Raw genomic sequence first — 18,594 nt, forward strand, 5'->3', positions numbered from 1 at the left:
TAAAGAGGCAATATAAAGTATTGTGCATGGTGTTTAGCGAATAAAGAAGCTATAGCTCTTTTTATGGACTTAAGCACTTGTGGGAGCAGTGGTCCGTAATGGAAAATTGCATTTAATTAGGTCACTTTCAGCTTGATCATTTTTATTAGGATCTACCCATATAATCTGACTATATGAATATTTTCCCACTCGCCAAGGAAAAAATGTATTCATTTGAAAAAGTCTGGGAGTGTACTGAGTTTACAGTAAGGGTTTTGCTCTAGCCTGTATCTCTTAATTTTTTTAACGGATATTCTGAAGGAGTTTGATTTTCTATATTGACTTCTGTCAGAAGTTATTCGAGTACCCAGTTCTTAAATAAATAAATAAATAAAAATATAAGTGAAATCACTACTATTCTATCTTCTGAATGTTCATTTTTGATGGCAATACACAAGAGAGAGAATTTTTCCAGTGGGGTTTAACTTTTGGTCATCTTTACACACAGATTCTAGAGGGTTTGAGCCCAATCTGACTGTTTCTCGCCTTGCTTTGTACGACATTATCTTAGGGTGATGGCAGTCACAGCGATGATAGTAGTTAATACTGCTCTGTTGCACCGTCGTGACTGCAAGCCACTTTACGTTTCACAAATGCATTTATTTCAGTGTGCTTTTGTTCCAGTAAGAAACAGATTTATTTTTTTTTCTCTCATTTCTGAGCAGTGATTCCCTGGAGGCTACCCAGCCCGTTGCTTTTACGGCCGCCTCGGTGAGGAACGTGCCTGCAAGCCAAGAAAACACGGACGCTAGACCTGTTCCGGCCATCAGCACATCTGCTGCAGCCGTCAAGCCAGCCGGACCCCAGAGTGCTGCCAAATACTCGGGCTGGCAGCCTCCGAACCGAGCAGGTAACTTCCCATGAATCTCACTCTTGTTCTCTTAGAGACCTTTGGGTAGCTCGTGAAAATATACTTGACCTTCGGTGCGAAAGCAGCTGCCTTAAAATGACCATTTGTGTGTTTTGAGTGCCAGCCAGTTTGTTTAGAAAACAGGAAAAAAACAGCTTGGTTTTAGTAAACCAGGAGACTTTTTGAAAGTGGCCTTATAGATTTAACTGATTTTATAAACAAAAAAGAACGTGGTGTCCCTGACCTTTGATTAAAGGCATATATAAAAATCGAGTGTATACCTCACATTTCAACCTGGCATTTCCCATCTGGTGGTAAGTTAAATGGATCAGATTCTGTCCAATTTCAGGGGAGACACACAGGCATTTGGTCCAAGTGATCTTTTCTGAAATAGATTTTATATGCTTCAAGAAAATAGCAGAAACATTAGAGTGTTTATGTATTTGGCATTTGTAGGTTTTATTCTCAAAGGATGCCAGAGTATTGCGTAGGTTTGTGGCGTGAAGAAGTATTGAAAGGTTGGTACTTGCAAGAACAATTTACGTGGTTACTGTCTTTGACTGTGGTTTGGTGATTTTTATCCTTTTATACAGGTACCGAAATGTCTTGTGTCTGGAAAGGATGCCTTTTTCTTAGTGGAAGCTCCTAAGTTATAACTGTATCTGTATTAAGAAATGCAATATATGAAATTGGGTACCTATATTTTCATGATATTACATTCCATAATTTGAGATAATGTTTTAATGTAATTTGTGTCTTAAATTGAATCCGTCTTTGGCGCTGAACTAAACTTGTGTATTAATTTCTAAGGATCCAGGAAATCTGTGTTACTAATTAAGTTTTAACTGCAGATTCTCTTGCAAGAATGAGATGAATATTCTCAATTTGCTTCTGACAGGGTCTGAGCTGCTAAATAGCATTTTTTTGAGTTCTACTGTTAAGGGTTTTCCCTCTTAAAAGGTATTTCCAGTCCAGAAAATAGACTGCAAAGATCCTGGCATAAAACAAAAGCTAAAACATATGGTATTAACGCTGTATGTTTGTATAATGGGGTCTTTGGAACATATGGTTAAATTACCGTTGTGCCAGTTCGGAACAAATAGATGTATTTTGTTATGGACATGTAGTACCGCTAACAATCCTGAAGATGGCAATATGCTGTCATTTCTACGCTTAGCTGTCAAATGTCAAGTATGTTCTTAAGGCAGCAGGAACGTGACTGACACAATAAAGACTTATTTAAAGTTAGATCAGTTTATTTCTAGCATTATTTTACTTCTTTGACTTAGCTGTAATTGGAAGAAAATACCCTGTCTTTCTAAAGTTATGTTTTGGTAGCAAGTGTACTTAAAGCAAATGTTTGTGTGCATATAATTATGCTTTTAAAATAGTGACTGTATAACATGTTTGATTTAACTCTTTCTCCATGCCATTAATGCTTGTCCCAGCAAACGATTGATTTGTTTCACTTGCACAGAAACCACTTGTCACCTTGAGGTTTCGATAGCACCATACTCATTTTTGGTATGTCGATGGGTGTTTCCTTGCTAAATCCTACTACTGTGCTATAATATTAATACAAATTTAATGTTTGAAGTGGATTTTTTGGTGCTGAGCGCCATATGAAGGAGAGAGATTTATAAGAATGAATTAAACTGCACTTGATTCCATACTTCTCTGGAAATCTATACTATGCTCTGGATAATTTGAAAACCACTTTTTTTTCGCGTTAGAGGTACAAAGTAAATGGATAAGGGGGGAAACAGCCAGAGAATTGTTGGTTGTTTTGTTCTAGAATAGTTTAAAAATTTGGGAAAACTTTAAACAGGCAATTTCAGCATGTTTAAAATAATTTTGTAACGCAGAAGCAGACTGAGTTACAAAGTCCACAGTGCCACAGTCAGTTATTAGGGCTTGGGGCCTGCCTCTTGCTTTTTTTTATTTTTATTTTTATTTTTTTGACATTTTCAGGCATTTGCAGGTTTTTCATGTATCTGTATACTGAAAAGGGAATACTGTGTTCAAATGTTGGTGTTTTCTGGGTCCTGGGATTTATTGTGCTTAGAAAACCAGGAGTTGCTTGTCCCAAGTCCACTTAACATCCAAAGGAGCTAAGTCACTCCCTTCTCCAGAAATACTCAAGGAGCCAGAAATAAAAATAGTAGTCGAAGGCAGTTTTCTGGCTTTTTTATGTCATCCTGTCGTGCTACGCAGACGTGAGGCTGGAGCCTAAAGGCAGTTTGGTGCTTAGCTTGGTTTCCTAAGGAAATGAGCCTTATGTGATCCTCCCATATGTGTGTGTGTGTGTGTGTCTGTCTGTCTATCCCACCTAATGCCTTTTTAACCTGGCAGCTTATTTCAACAAAATGCACTGGATTTAGAGAGGCATTGAAAATACAAAGTTTCATAACATGGGAAAGTGCACTGGAGAAAAGGCAGCAGTGTAAATCAAGACGACATCCAGCAATTAATATGAGTTAAGAAGCCATACACCTAGCATGCCTGGTAACCTGATTTCTTAGTTAAAGAATTTGATTGAATTTTAACAATTTGATTGAAATTTTAACAGCTGCCAAGGTGCCTTAGGCTTGATGAGCAGTTATACGATGGGTGTCACTGCACATCTGCCCTTCGAACCTGCCGTAAGCTCACCTGTGGTTTTATAAGGGAGGCATTACCCAAGTCATTCAAGAAGTCAGTAGTGCAACACCAGCGGATGAAAAGGGCCTAAGCATGGTTACAGCAGCATTACAGCAGAGGCTGGGTCGTCTTCTTTTTCTCAGGCATATATTTTACAAAAATAAAATGCCCAAGGTTTCACTGCACCTAAGCTCACACAATAAGGCTGAGATCAGCAGTCTTTCTCTGGCAGGTTAAAACCATGTCAGGAGTTGCATGCTTTGATAAAATTAGTCAAATGTTGCAGAAATAGAACAAAGATCTAACCATTTCAGAGTATGTTTGGTTTTAAGTCACTAGGCTCATAGACTGCAAGCCAACGGCAGAATTAGATTTTTCCTTTAATTAAAAGAGACAATGCTTCATAGGCCAAACAAAATTTGGCTTTGTAGGCCCAATAAAATTTGAAACAAATAACTACCCCCCCCCCCCCCGCTCCCCCTTGGATCCTGCTTGGTTTCATAGTTGAAGTCTCTCTTAGCAAATAATCAGAAGGAAGACATAATCTTATACAAATGTGCATATGCACATCAGTAGGCTATTAATAGCAGAAACTTATTTGGAGCACAGTTGCGTAGCTCAAGTAGCACTCACTCTTTTACTGAATATTGTATATAACAGCAGGTTGTTTCCATAGCAAAGCAGACACGTCACAGGATTTTGTTTGTGTCTAGGAAAGCTGTAGTCTGCTGTTTTATGGCATGGCATTACCAGTGATTTTATTTATAAAGATGTCCAACCACACAGATAAGTCATTTGGTCAGAAAGCGTCTTTTAGCTTATTAGCTGGAATCTCCCTTTCTTGAATAGGCCACCAGATAATACACTTATATTTTATACCAAAATTAGTGTGGTGAGGGTTTTTTTGGTGTGTGCGGGGGTTATTTATTTTGTTTGGTCTTTGGGGGGTTTTGTTTGCTTTTGAGATTGTGCAGGGATGCATGCCTAAAGGTGTCAGAGAGTTCGTGGCAGTTCTTGAGGTGTCAGACCGTAGGTGTGATCTCCATCTCATGATCCAGCACAAGAAAAGGTGTAGAGGAGAGAGCTGCTATAAAATTACCGGCTGACCTAGCTCACTGGGGGATGCTTGAGGCACTGAGTACCCAAGTCAGTCTTGGTCCTGGTCCCCGTGACCTCACAGTGGTGGCACCCTTGGAGTTGGACCATCCTTACTTGCTGTTGGAGGACCCTCGTGGATGCTTTCATGGTACCCATGACCCGTGCTGAGTATGGGAGTGCAGTGTGCTCCCAGACGGCAAGTTCCTGCCTTCCCCCAGAGCATGTGCAGTTTCTTCTCTCTGGGAGTAGCAAAAAAGCCCCGTTTCTGACATCCTTGTGGATCAGTGGATTCTTCTCCTGGCCTTGTTCTCCAGACCTTCTGTGGCCTCAATAGGAGCAAAACTTCACATCCTGCTCTGTGTGGACAGCATAAAGCGCTGTGGGTAGCAGTGGCCGCTGCAAAGGGCAAGGGCCAGGCTAGATGCTTTTAGAGGCAATGCTGGTGGGCTCGCAGCTTGCCAAAATGATGGTGTGATTTAGTCAGGTTAAATCCAGCTTTGCGCGTTAGGACTTACTCAGTTGTTATCCACAGGAAAATTCCGTGAAGGGTGGTTGAAGCATTTCAGTTCTTTGAAAACATCTGGAAAAGGTGTCCCCTAGAGCTGTTCTACTATTGTTACTTTTCAGGGATTCCCGATGCCTACCTAAAAGGGAATTACTATGTGTTAGTCACCCAGCATGAAGGTAACATAGGTTTTATTTCTCTCTGGAATAAAATCCTGTTATTACAGGGCTATTCATTGGTAAAGGAAGTGAGGGCTTCCCCACGCTTTCTTTTATATTCATGGGTAAGAAGCTGGACGTGAGGAGGAGCAGAGTATAAGCCCTGCTTGTCAAAAAACAAAACAAAACCGAAAAGTCTGATTTGTGGCACTTTGGGTGCACGCAGAGCTGAAGCTCTGGAGCACGTAAAATCTTGTGTGTGGGATGCACACACAACGCAGTGGTGTGATAAGCCGGGACAGCGTTTTGAAAAGAAGGCATTTGCCATAGGTTTCTCTTGTCTGTGCTGTTAATTCTTCCTGTTGCTGAAATAAGTCAAATTGTGGCTGCTACTACCATATGTTAAACAAGGGCTATTATAAATTTTAGCCTTTAAACTTAATTTATGTGAAGCTATGCTCTTTTATTTGCACAGCAGAGGGAGAAGCTTGGAAGATGATTATACTCAACCTATAAACAAACTGCTCACCAAAACCACAGCCACCCTGCAGTGAGTTATTTTACTATTCGGTAGCTAGCTATTACCTTACGCTTAGGAAGCACCATTCATCCCCAAGGAACCCCAAAGCATTTTACAGCCTCGGTACTGCGTGCGAGCCCACGATGCACACATGGGAATTGCTTTCGCCCACCACCGCCACGCGGTCACTTCTGGGGTGAAATGCAACAGCTGCTTGTCAGCTCGCTATAACACTCCCCGGCATCTTGAAAGGAAGTGAACGGCACCGTGTCAAATTGAAACTGCTGGGGCAATTTAAGAAAGTATAATTATCCAATAAATGCAGTTACCCGGACTGGAATTTGGCGAGGAGACAAACTGTTCTTGCAGAAAGCGCAGCAGGATCCGTGATGGTCAAAAGCGGTCCAGGCTTCAGCGCTACGTCTCTAATGCAAGGTCGCCTCCTCTTTCCCGGCGTGCACAAAACACTATTGTCCTCGTCCGAGCATCTGGCGCGACGCTGACCCACGAGCACGGGTGCCAGTCGCTTAACCACTCGCACCGCTTCCCCCACCCTTGCGCCGGGACCGAGGGGCAAAGTGGGGAGAGTTTGCAATAGCAGTGTCAGAGGTGTGCAGTTTTAAGAGAACCAGCGTGTGCCTATTCCCATGGTCTCTCCCAGCTGGATCCCACTGGGATACTCAATCCCTCTGCAGCCGAGCAGGGCTGGAGCGTCAGTACATTCTGCAATACCCACAACTGTCCACTGCCGAATCCCCAGCCAGCAACATGTGTTACGCACATGCTCTGCTCAGCAGAGACAACGCTTGGAAGCATAGAAAAATTGCTCCCCAGGCAGCTCTGTTTGAAAAATTCTGCTATTTCCTTGCAGTTGTTTTTGTGTGTTTGGTAGGCTTGCGTTTACCATCTCTGGAGCTATCCTTTGCACACCGTCTCGCTGTATTTTTTTCCAATTTCTTGCTCCCTTGATAATACGAGAACTTAAAAAGCAGGAGAAAATACAAACCTGCTCCTAGGTGCGATTTGACATCCTGCCCCGCATATGCTGACAATTCAGGTCTTTGTCTCCTACCTCAGGACTGGCTCTGGAGAGATTTGCTACAGGACATGCAGTAAAAATCCAGACCGTATGGAAGTCAGGGGGAGTTTTGTCATAAGGTCAAACAGTGTGAAGCTAGGGAGAGAGGAGAAGGCAAAAAGATTCATTGTGCTATAGCAAAATGCATATCCTTCCAGTATAAGCCTTGCTCGAGATCTGTAAAGTGATTGACTGTTTTCCCCACCTTTGTTTTTCCTGTGTTTCATTCCTAATGCTTCTTTCCCGTCTCACTCCTGGTGACATGAGGGGCCCCCCAGGCTGGGTCAGTTAGCTTGATGGCCCGTCAGCTCTGGGAGTACTTAATGGCTGAAAATGCAAATGACCCTACTGGGTCAACATCATCTTGTTCTTAAAGTTCTGCACTTTGTTTTTAGGGCCATCTCATCTCGCTTTGTCTCCTTCATAGAACAGGAAATTAAAGGCAAGACTAGTTATTGGGGGCTCTGAGGGGCTACCTGCCCATTGAGGACAGTGGTCTGAACTCGGGAAAGAAACTGGAGTAACACTACAAGTTGTTAAGGCAAATCCTCATATTGTCCATTGGCCCTCTGGTAGAAGCAGTCCCAAATGTAAAGAGTTACAGACCTTTTCACTGGAAAAGGTTGTTAGAGATTGCCCCTGCACTGTGTAGTTGCTGCTCAGAAAAACCAAGTCTTGTCGATGAAGAGTGGTGTGATTGACAGGTCAGAACAGAAAAGCTTCCTGATCCTGGTGCATAGACTGTTTTTCTTATTAATTTTTCATCTAATCTAAATGATTATATTGTCACGTGACAGCAAACCACAAGAATTTATTCTTACAAGTTAAGTAATGTGAACTCAGACTTAGCCAAGCAAAACCCATTGTGAAACCAGAGTAATTTATAAATGTCAACCTTAATTTGATGGTAGTGTGAAATTGCAACTCCTGCGGACATGGTGAAAAACAGATTTTTTTTTTTTTAATTTGAATATCTGTACTTAAGAAGAGGTGAATCACAGTAATGATACAGAAATGTGCCTAATACTTGCTGGAGGCAGAATGACCTCATGTACTTTGCTGTGCAAGCTTGTGAACTGAAACTCTGTTTTCTGTTACAGGTATGACCTTTGACAATTTTCCTATGATTTGATGTTGCTAAATTCATATGCTATTGCACCAAACTTCAGTGCACTTACAGTCATTGTGTACATAAATCAGACAAATGCATGTTGTTTCTCTGGTCGTTTAAACAGAGGTAAAGACACTATTTGTCTTTGCAAGCAGCCAATTTTGAAAGCAGGTGAATATTCCCAGTGGGCGTGAAATTATTAAATTCTTTGATTTCTTGAAGTAAATAGCCTGTTGTCACAGACCGATTGGCCAGATCAGTTTTCCTTAATTCCCACCTCGCGCCCCTGCTCATACTGGCTCAGAGCAGTGCTGTGTCCTGTTCAGATGTCCACGTGGAGGACGTTCAAGAATTATGCCTCATATTTGTACAGTGAATGAAAACACCAAGTCATATATCTTTGGTAAACACGTTCTTATCACTGTTCAGCTTTCAGCATCAGCTCAGTGGAAATGACAGATAATACGCGTGTAAGTCAGACTGGGCCATCACGCTCTCTTTGGGCATAGTCAAGTCGTCAAGGTCAAAGTAGGAACTTAGAGCAAGGAAAGCAACATGTTATCTGCAGAAAACAACCAAATGGGTTTCTAAACTGTCATTCCAGAGAAATAAAAGCCTTTTGTGCAGGGGGATGAATAGGTCTTCATTTTCTCTTTCTCTTTGAGACACATTTTTGGTAAAAGCTATGCCAGTTGTGCCAAATTTGTGACGGTATATGATGTAACAAATCCCAAGGAGACAGGCTGAACTAGCCAAACCCACCATGCTCGTTTTAATTAAGATGCTTTGCAGCTCCTTGAGTGGGAGCCTTTGCAGCTGAGGGGCTGGTGGCTAGCACGGGAACTGAGCCCCCGCGAGCTGCAGCGGGTCCTGAAATTGGGCCTCCCCTGCACCTGCTGTGATTTTCCATGGGGCGCATACCAGCGTTCACCCTCGTCCAAAGCAGCACTAATGGTTTAATCCTTCCTGTCCTGCCTTTAATCAACAGTGGGTTTTAGCTTTGATTGCACTTCCAGCACTCTGTAGGAACCCGAAGGAGAACTGCTTAATACTCTTTTTTTCCCCCCCCCCCTTGTTTATCCTATGGTTTTCTCCATTTAACTCGTGCAATTTCACGCGGGCCTCAAAGGGGATAGGGTGTTATGTACGGCTAATGTAATGAGTTGACAGCCGAACTTTTCAGACACGTTGCTTCATCCGGCCGTCTGTTTGCTTTGGAGGAAAGGAACTGGAAGATTTCTCGCTGTACACATATATTAGGAGAAGTCAGAAAATTGGACATATGAACCTTTATATTTTCCATTTATAATACAGTAGTTTGATAGCAGTATATAAATCATGGAGCTAGAACGCTTTAAAATGAAATCCTGGCACTCCCACCGGTTAAAGTAGCATTGTTATTTATAGATATTACATGAAGCCTGATGTTATGTTTAAGTGAGCGTTAAACAGTTCAGGCTGTTGTATTGTTGCTATGCACCAGAGAGCCTCTGTCAGAGTGACTTTGGCACGGCGGCGTATCCGCCTTGCTCCCTTTGTCTCGCAGACCTTTCCCTAGTGTTTGCAGTTATCCATGTGTTCAGCAATGGAACCGGCTATTGTTAGTGTAACGAGGGCAAAGGCACGCTGGGTTTTTTCAGAAGAGAAAGCCAGTTCTTTACCTTGCCTAAAAACTGCGTTAAATATTAAACTAGCCATACCAAGGAGTTTAGGAAAAGTAAACACGAAGGCTTTGCTAAACTTAAACCTAATAAAGTAGAAAGTTAATAATTGGGTATGCAGTGTTTTTTTTAACTTCAGCAGGGCTAGCCGTGGCGATACACAAGTGGAAACCGGCGGTGCTTCAGCAGATTTAATTAAAGAGAGCAAAGGTGGAGTGAAGCCTGCAAAAATCTGAGATTTGGCCACGGAGATCTTTTCCTGGCTTGCATGAACTGGACCCTCTCTGGCCACTCGGGGGGAAGAGCTCCCGATAGGGTTTCTAACCCATCGCTGGCCGAAAGCTGCTTTTTAACTAGAAGGTCTAGTTGGGAAACATCAGTGTTCGTTCTGGGAAAAGAAATGGTCTAATATTGGAAATTATGTAGCTACATGAGGTGGGATAATGATGAACGTGCATTGAGAATCCATATAGATTGTCAGGAGGCAGCTGATAGTGTTAGAAGAAAAAAACATAATGGTCATTGGGCTACAGTGGGAGTAATGAACCTTTGCTAAAATTACATCAAAGGCAGGTTTCTGGCCTATGGAAGAATGCAGTGGGGACTGAACACTGTCCCCAGTTTGGTGTTCAGATGGAAATCGGGGAGATAAAAGGTTGAGGCAAATAAGTGCTCAGAAACAGACTGACGTCTGGAGGAAAAAATCTAGCAGAACAACTGCAGAAGGTTTATGAAGAAACCAGTGTAACAAATGTACTGCAGTAGCTATTAGCAGACTTTATTGGTATATTTTCTTAAAAATACGTTGATAAGAGTGTGGATCTAAGTGATGGAAGCAGACCAACTCCTATTCTTTGGGTGGAAAAAAAAGTAAATTCAAAGAAATCTGAGCTCACTTCTGAACAAGAATATGGGGGAATAATACTGCGCAACACCAATGAGGTCTTAATATGAAATTAGGCAAGCAAAGAGAAAAACACCCCTTGACAGAGCACTGGGTGAACGAGTTGTGAGCGTTGGCAGGGAACTTTCTGGATTTATACTGGCCTCAAGAGAGGGAAGAAGAGAGTGTTTAACGAAATGCTTTAAGACCTTGCTTTCCAAGGCTTCTTGAGCAGAAAGCAGCCCCTTCCGCCTTGGTTCTCAATGGCTGATGGCATCTGGTAGATATTATTCCCGCCAAAGTAGACCAAATAGCGACGCATATTTATAAATGACGGCCGAAAAGCCCTTTAAAACTTATTTTTAGTCCCGTAGCCAAAAATATTCTGGTAAATAGAGAAGCATCTGAGGGCTTGGGGCTTGTTTGTTATTGCCCCGAGTCCTCAGCAACATTACGACTGGGACCTCGTGGTGGACACTGCCTCGGCTGCAGGCAGGCTTGGGCCAGGCTTGCGCTGGGGCCGCTGCTCTCGCGTCGCGCAGCGCTGAGCCGTGCTGTTGTAGCAGGGCTCCCTCCGAACGAGAACTTTTATTCTAACAGAGGATCATCAGTAGAGCAGAGTTACTTTCCAGTTATTTCTCAGCTTCTCTTCCTTTTTTTTTTGTTTTTTTATTTTTAGTGCTTTGTCAGATTTGCCTAACAATATTGAGATAAAGTTTATGTAAAGAAATCCTGTTCCTGGCCAGGCAGTAACTTTAAAGTTGGGCAGCATTCAGAAAAGCATCATTCATAAAAACAGCATTAATAAAAGCTGTCAGGAGATCAAAGGAAAGGGAATATTGTGGGGTTTGTACTTTTTTCTTTTAAGCAAGCAGAAAGGCTTTTTTAACTGCACTGCAAACAAGAGCTAGCTGAAGTGCTTGGGCTTCGGGATTCAGCAGGTAACTCAAACACAAACTGGCAGCACACTGGAAGCTGTGCTGCAGTTTGATTTATGGAGAAAAGAGTCTTCAAACAAATTTGGTTTTGCTGTGTATTTTTGTCTTCTCATGAAATAGGAGCTGAAAATTAGAAGGCCGTATGCGATGATAGTGAAGTAAAGTGCTATTAATCAAAAACACTTTTGTTCTGGTCTTCAAAGCCTTTCTGACACCTTTTCCATTTTTATCTGTTCCTACGTTTTCAGCTTAGCAGGCATTTATAATCTAAATTAACTACAGTAGCAGAGTGGCTTGTTCAAGATCAAGTGCTTTAGAGGTGCACGTTTCTAAATACCTCTATAATACTAAATACTACTCAGCAGTACTAATGTTATATTTCAAGATATTATACACTGATTTATTATGCATTATATATAAACAGTAGGCTCATATTAAAACAATAGAGCTGATGAACTGGTATACTTTTTGCTACTTCAGATGCTGGAAGGAATCCAAAAATGTGTCAGCCTTGAAACAACCTGAATCTAGAAAATTTGACAAACCAGCCAGTTAATTAGACAGCAAATGTGTGCAACTGTATTACTTCTTTATCTGGAGAAGGATGAGGTAGAAGTAGGTATTGAGCCCGTATCAGTGGATTAATAGTGAGCATAATTACAGTATAAAAGCATTGGTGTTCAAAAGGATTTCTCTTCCAGCTGTACTTCTTTAGCCCACAAATGTGCATAAATAGAGGGGTTTGGTTCATTAAGTTCACCAGATTGGTTTGAATAAATTGTCTAGTGTGTGGCTTTCTCACTTTTGCAACTAACAGGGATTTGCAGTTTCTTTTGAATTTACTGTTTTCAGTGTCTCTTAGACTTATTCTCTCTGTGAACGAGTATGCCACGTCCATTTGAGCAGGGCATGCAGTGTTTTACCTGAAAGGTGTTTGCAACTTTTCTGTGGGGTGGAGGTTGGTCAGCACTTACATTAGGGAGATAATGGGAAATGCGTTTTTGTTTTTTGTTTTTTTTTCTGATGTGAAAGATGAGAGAGGAAGACTAGCACAAGTATTCATAGCTCCACACGCTAATTTTCAGTAAAAAGTCTTGGCAAAACTGCATGCAGGTGCCATGACCTTGCATTAGGGAGCTGCATGATTGCAAGATGCAATCTTTGTGTGGTTGTTTCTGATCCTTATTTTGCTTTTTGATTTGCAAGGTTCAGTATGGCTGCACTGAAGCCAGGACACAGAGAAAACAATCCTGGTTTCTTTTGCCTGTGATTGCAAATAAAAGGCTATGGAAATGTGTTTCTTCAGAGCACTCAAAAAAGGAAAAGAATTCCCCACTTGACAGGAAAAACTACTTCCATAAACTTGTGTTGCTGTGGCTTGTACGTTACCAAGGTGCATATATCAATAGAGGAGAAAGAAAAGCAGAGGAGTGTTTGTTTTTTGCTCATTGCCCTTGGTAACAGTATCATCTGTGCATTTCATTTTTGTAAATACATTTTTAGTACTCTGCAAAAGCTCATGTGGCCCCTACAGTCTTAAAAGCCAGAACACAAACGAAAGTGTATGGATGTATACGTTTCCGAAAACATCGGGATTTTATGTCAGGCTCATAACTTTTCTAAAGCGGATGTGAACGTTGCCTTTGGAATGCTTCACGTTGGCAATATTTCGTGATCTAGGCCAGTGTTTAAACTTGGTTTAGAAATATGTTTTCTGTGTGCAGTGCTGTGTTTTAAGTTCCTGTACATGTCGTATCGAATGTTTACTCTTGTTTAAGCCGTTAGTTATGTTGGTGTGATCTATTGTACGCGCTCTAAAATACTTTGGGTTGGTATGTCATACTCTCTTGTCTCTGTCGAAACATTTATATTCTTGGCTTCAGCTTTTGCATCTAAGGCAAAGTAACACCTTCACAGGTTGTATATTCCTTCACCTAATTTCTTTAATATGTTGAAATTTGTCCGCTGCTTCTGCAAGCTAGTCCAAACTATTCTGCCTTATTTCACGGACATTTCGTAAAGGAGGTAGGACAGTCTTGCTCGGAGGGGACCGGGGGAGACAAGTACTTTTTCATTTTTTGCTTTAAGTAGGCAAGCGTACACCTCCTATTTCAGAACAATTTGCTGGGTCCTGACAGCCACTCTCCTAACTGCTTTTGGTGCTCTTTCCGCAGCCCCTGCAAGCGGGTGGACATCGAACAGCATCAAGCCGCCGGGAACAGCCGCCCCGAGTGAGAAGCTTGCGATGGCACCTCCGCTTACGGAGCCGGACACGTTGGTCCAGCGGGCAGAGCATATTCCTGCGGGAAAGCGCACCCCGATGTGCGCCCACTGCAATCAAGTCATTAGGTTTGTCTCTGTTCATCCTGCAGACAGCGGAGCTTCGTTTTGCTTTCGTTGTTCTCGATTCCTTCTGTTCACGAGCGTTTTAAGGCTCTGTTTCAGTAAAGCGCAACACCACTTCCATGCGCGGCTCATCTAACAAAGCTAGCGGTGGAGGAGGCCACTGTAAGCTCCTCGCAGACACAGCCTTACAACATGTTTTACAGCAAATCGGAAAGCTGGCTGGAGTAGAGCAAAAGACAACTAAGCAAGCTAGTTTTCAGTTACATGCCCGTTCCAATAAAATTGAGAAGATTAGCAAATGGGAAACAAATGGTAGGTTATGTGGAAATTAAAAAAAGAACAAGTTACCACAAATGTCAATTTATAAGCCAGAATGTCTAACTGAGAAGAGGAAGAAAAGTAGCAGGCCCCATCCATGTAAGAAATGCAAGGAATACAGATTTAACAATTGCCAGGACCGTATTAATAAAAATTTCCTATGATGGATAGATGTTTGGTTAGAAGAATGAGCTTTAAAAAATTATGAGCTCTGAGATGCGTACAAATTTCACTCAGTATCATAGGAAATCAGCCTTTTCACTGTGGCCTTTTAAAACCTCTGGAGCCCTGGCTTGAATTCTGCATCAGAGGATTCGGCTGTCTCGAATCACTTGATCTCTACAGCCGAATCAAGTTTGGCTTATTTGCTTCCATTAGATTTCCATTCTGATAGCTTGCTGCTAGTTCAGTTAACATCAGGCTAGTTTTAGATGACTCTTTGGTTACTGATCTGTGATATTTTGGAAGAGCTTTTCCTATTACCGTTAAATATGTCAAAGTAGTAAAAATCCATGATCTGAATCCCCTTGCAGCTCCATGCTCCCAGACCTCAGGCTGCAGAGCACAGACCACGTGTGAGCAGCTAACCTCTCTTCCCAGTCCTTAGATCCCGGAGATGAGCCCTGTAAATAGGGAGTGTGTGGCCCTTGGAGCACCTTCTGCTTTGTGGGGACAACTGGGAGCCCTACTTAACAGCACTTAAACCACTGTCACCTACTGTAAGTGACACCTCGTCACGAAGAGCAGCCTCTACGCCTGTCTAACTTGTCTTTAAATTGCTGTTAGTGGTTAAGTCCTCATATTTCTTCATATGGTAAATGGCACCTCAATTATGCAGAGCAAGCATTGTCTTATTTCAGGATGAGCTGACATGCATTAATCAATACCAAGCATGCCTAATGTTCACAGCACACAGTGGATTTGGGAGATTGTGATAGCATGTAGAGTTCAAGTTTTAGCATAATTACAGTTCATGCCCTTGGTGGTAGCGTTACCTATGAAAAGGTAGGAGGAGGATTGAGTAGCATTGCACTGTACACCTGTTTCGAAGCCAAAACACATTGTGGAGTTGGTTACTTTACACTAAGGCATTGAATAACCATGGCTTGTTGAGCCAAAACCATCTCTTAGAGACGTAACTTTTTAGTATATCTTTAATTATTGATTCAGTGATTGTCTGAAGATTTAAGTTTTTTTCCAGAGCTTCATTAAGCAAGCTTTTCTTTCTTTGTCCAAAAGCGTCAAAACTGTAGGCAAACTACATATCCTGTGATGTATTTGCTATGAAGGTCTGACAAACTTCTAACTGACATTTCCTGATGATTCCTGTTTTTTGGGCAGCCTCTGAATGCCACAGTACAGACCTGGGTGTCACCTTGAAATCCAAACGCGCGTTACCTGCCTCGTATTCTTTTCCATGTCTGTGCATGAATGATGATTTGGTTTTGACATCTTTTCACAGGGCTAAGTATGGAAACGGCACAAAGGCAATGAAGTACAAATGGTGCTTCCCTTAAGTATCTCCTATATAAAAGTTATATATCATTGGGGTTTTCAAGTGAGAAGAAAAAGAAACTTACCTGGAGTTTAGACTGTTGTATAGTTAACTATAAAGTGATTGTCTTACTCAGCAGATGTGGAAATCCTTGTGATCTCTCTACCACCAAATTTGAGTTCTGGCTCTCTATTGTAATAAAAGCCATGTGAGAAGTTAGATTATTGCCAAACTAATACGTCATGAGTACCTTGATATAGTTATATTTAATTATAAGTGGGAAAAGAGTGAAATTCTGCTGATTTTCCTTGTACATTATTTACTTCCCCTTCCAAATTGCCCCCGTATCTTTGCTGCATGCTGGGCTCAGATTTTATAAGTGATCACCAAATTTATGGCAATCCTTTGGGGCATAAGAATCTGTAAATACTGATGTAAATATACCAGAACCTGTAAAAAGAAGTACTGCTTTTTGCACCCGTCCATGAGTTCATTTCACGCGGTGATGTCAGAAATTTGGTCCGAAATGCTCAGCATTTCAAGGTAGCCTAGGAGGACGGCCCCTTTGCAGCAAACTGTTGCTAATTGAATCACCCCTTTTTTTTTTTTTGCATGGAAGGAACAAGATTTTTTTAGTGCTATCTTTAAAATCTGCTCTGGTTGACAAACAGGTGTGTGTTTTCTAAAGGGGGCATGAGGGCTGAAGCCCTCTGCAGCTGTCTTCCTCGCATTTCCTGCTTGCCATCAAGTCGCGTGGCTGTGGGTGTGCGGCCCCCTTATTCAGACCAGGCTTTAAAGTCCTTTTCATATGAGCGCAGCAAATAAATACCTTTCATTACTGGAAGCTATCATTTTGATCTCAAAAATACACAGAGACCAGGACCCCCTCCAGGTGCCGAATATCATGTTGTAGTGCGTTTTACATGGCAGGTGGTTCCCCCCGCGGCACCCCCCCGTCATGCTTGGGGGCAGCTTTCAAGTCGCTGGTATCGTTAAGCTACAGCGTCACCTCGACATGTTTAAGCTACGGCCGGATTAAGAGTGGAACGCTCTTTGCTCGCCGACTTTCTTTCCGTTTCCAAACGCGCCGAGCCGCTCGTTTCGGTACGGCCGGCCGGAAAGGCGGCCCTACCTGGAGCCGAGAGGACCTCCTCGGCGTCAGCCCCGTGCTGATGGACCTGGTAGGTCAGGCGGCGCTGACGCTGCGGGGGCAGAGCGCTTGGTTGTGCGCAAGGACCTGTGTGGTTTGATCATTACGTAGCTGCGAGGGCACCGGGGCAGAAAGGTGCTGGTCCAGCGGCTGAAGGGTATCGGGTTAGGGAGGTGTTTGCACTGCTTTCTGAGTCTGATTTGCACTGCTTTCACCAGCATAGGAGAAACTGTTTCACATTTAATACAGTCATCATCTCGGAAAACACATGAATAGTCCTAAATTTGTTGGAGTCCCTCTATCCTTGGCTTCCTTTCCTGCTTGAAGTGCCTAGCGTGTCCAGAGAACGTGTGGAAGAGAAATGAAAACAACTATCCGCTCCTCTCAGTGAAGTCCCCCTCTGTCCTCTGCTCGCTTATATTCTCACTTTGCAGTTAGTGTAACCCTGAAAACAAATTTTAAGATTTTTTTTTTCTTTTCTATTACGTTTGCTTTGCTTATATGAAAACTTTATCTTAACAAGAATGTTCTTGTTCCTTACTCCACTTCCAAGAAATGTTTAGCAAACAGGGTGGCGATACTAGTGCCTTACACTGGTTTTTTTTTGCAGTGGAATATTAGACCAAACAAAAGTGACACATTATAGAAAGAATGGCATCTTTATTGATACTGCAGAAGTGGGAAATCTGGTGAGGGAGGTGAATGTGAACCACAACGTTCTCCTGAAACCTAAATTCCAAAGGGTTAAGGGTTGTTGGGACCTAGGAAGCACCTCATTAAAATAAATACATTAATTAAAGAAATTAGCAAATTAACATGTTGAATATATTTTCAAATGAATACTGATATAATGGCATTTGCAAGAGATTTCTGAGTTACAAACTGACAAATTTTTTTTCACTTATAAATGGACAGTTTCATCTTCTCCGTCAACCTTCTTGCATTAGCCAGGCAACTGTTAGAAAGGTATCATTATTTTGTGTTTCCAAATTTCCAAATAATAAAGGGGTGGGAGGAGGTTGCCCCCACTGGACAAAATGTGCCTGCTTTAACCAGCTTCTAGGGGGAAGAAGAAAAAAAGAACAAGAAAACCGATGGTATCGGCTTTTAATAGAATCAAGTCTACTTTAACATCCGTGGCCTTGATACAAATGCAAGTTGAAAGAGCTGATGGTATCACTGAGTCAAATATCTCCTTGCAGTAGATGGATGTAGTTGGGAATACAGGGAACTTTTTTTTTTTTTGCCAGCAGCCGCTTCAGCACTGTATTTAATGCAATTCTAAAATACGATTTTTTGAAATGCAGTGAAACAAAAAGTGTTAGTTTTTGTCACGGTCGGGTGTTCCTGGGAGGCATTTGGATGCAACAGAACCAGGCAATGCTTTGACACTTTTTCAGAGCCTGTAGTAGGACGAAGCAAGCTATATAATAACGTCACAGAGGTATTGTAGGCAAGTCTGTTAACAGTTTTCCCAGGAGCCATGCTGGTTGATTTTCTTGACTAGTCTCTTCTTCCTGACCAGGGGACCCTTCCTGGTGGCTTTGGGGAAGTCGTGGCACCCGGAGGAGTTCAACTGCGCCCACTGCAAAGCCTCCATGGCCTACATCGGGTTTGTGGAGGAGAAGGGAGCGCTCTACTGCGAGGGCTGCTACGAGAAGTTCTTCGCCCCGGAGTGCTCGCGCTGCCAGAGGAAGATCCTGGGCGTAAGTGACCACCAAGTGGCACGTTTTTTAATGGCACTGTTAACTATGCTGTTCAGCACTTCTCAGTAAATTCCCTTTTATCTGGCCTGCTTTGCATT

The 18,594-nt window shown here is 42.3% G+C and overlaps 1 protein-coding gene across 1 annotated transcript in view; it reads left to right on the forward strand.

Moving 5' to 3' along the window:
• PDLIM5 (PDZ and LIM domain 5) overlaps positions 1 to 18,594 on the forward strand; it is a 122,830-nt gene that overhangs the window by 98,480 nt on the left and 5,756 nt on the right. Inside the window, exons 15-17 of the mRNA XM_067297536.1 lie at positions 705 to 889; positions 13,656 to 13,830; positions 18,316 to 18,496. Coding sequence (XP_067153637.1) covers positions 705 to 889; positions 13,656 to 13,830; positions 18,316 to 18,496 — 541 coding nt within the window. The remainder of the gene's footprint in view (positions 1 to 704; positions 890 to 13,655; positions 13,831 to 18,315; positions 18,497 to 18,594) is intronic.

This window comes from Apteryx mantelli, chromosome 5 (assembly GCF_036417845.1).
Source record: "Apteryx mantelli isolate bAptMan1 chromosome 5, bAptMan1.hap1, whole genome shotgun sequence".
In the NCBI taxonomy this organism is placed as follows: domain Eukaryota; kingdom Metazoa; phylum Chordata; class Aves; order Apterygiformes; family Apterygidae; genus Apteryx; species Apteryx mantelli.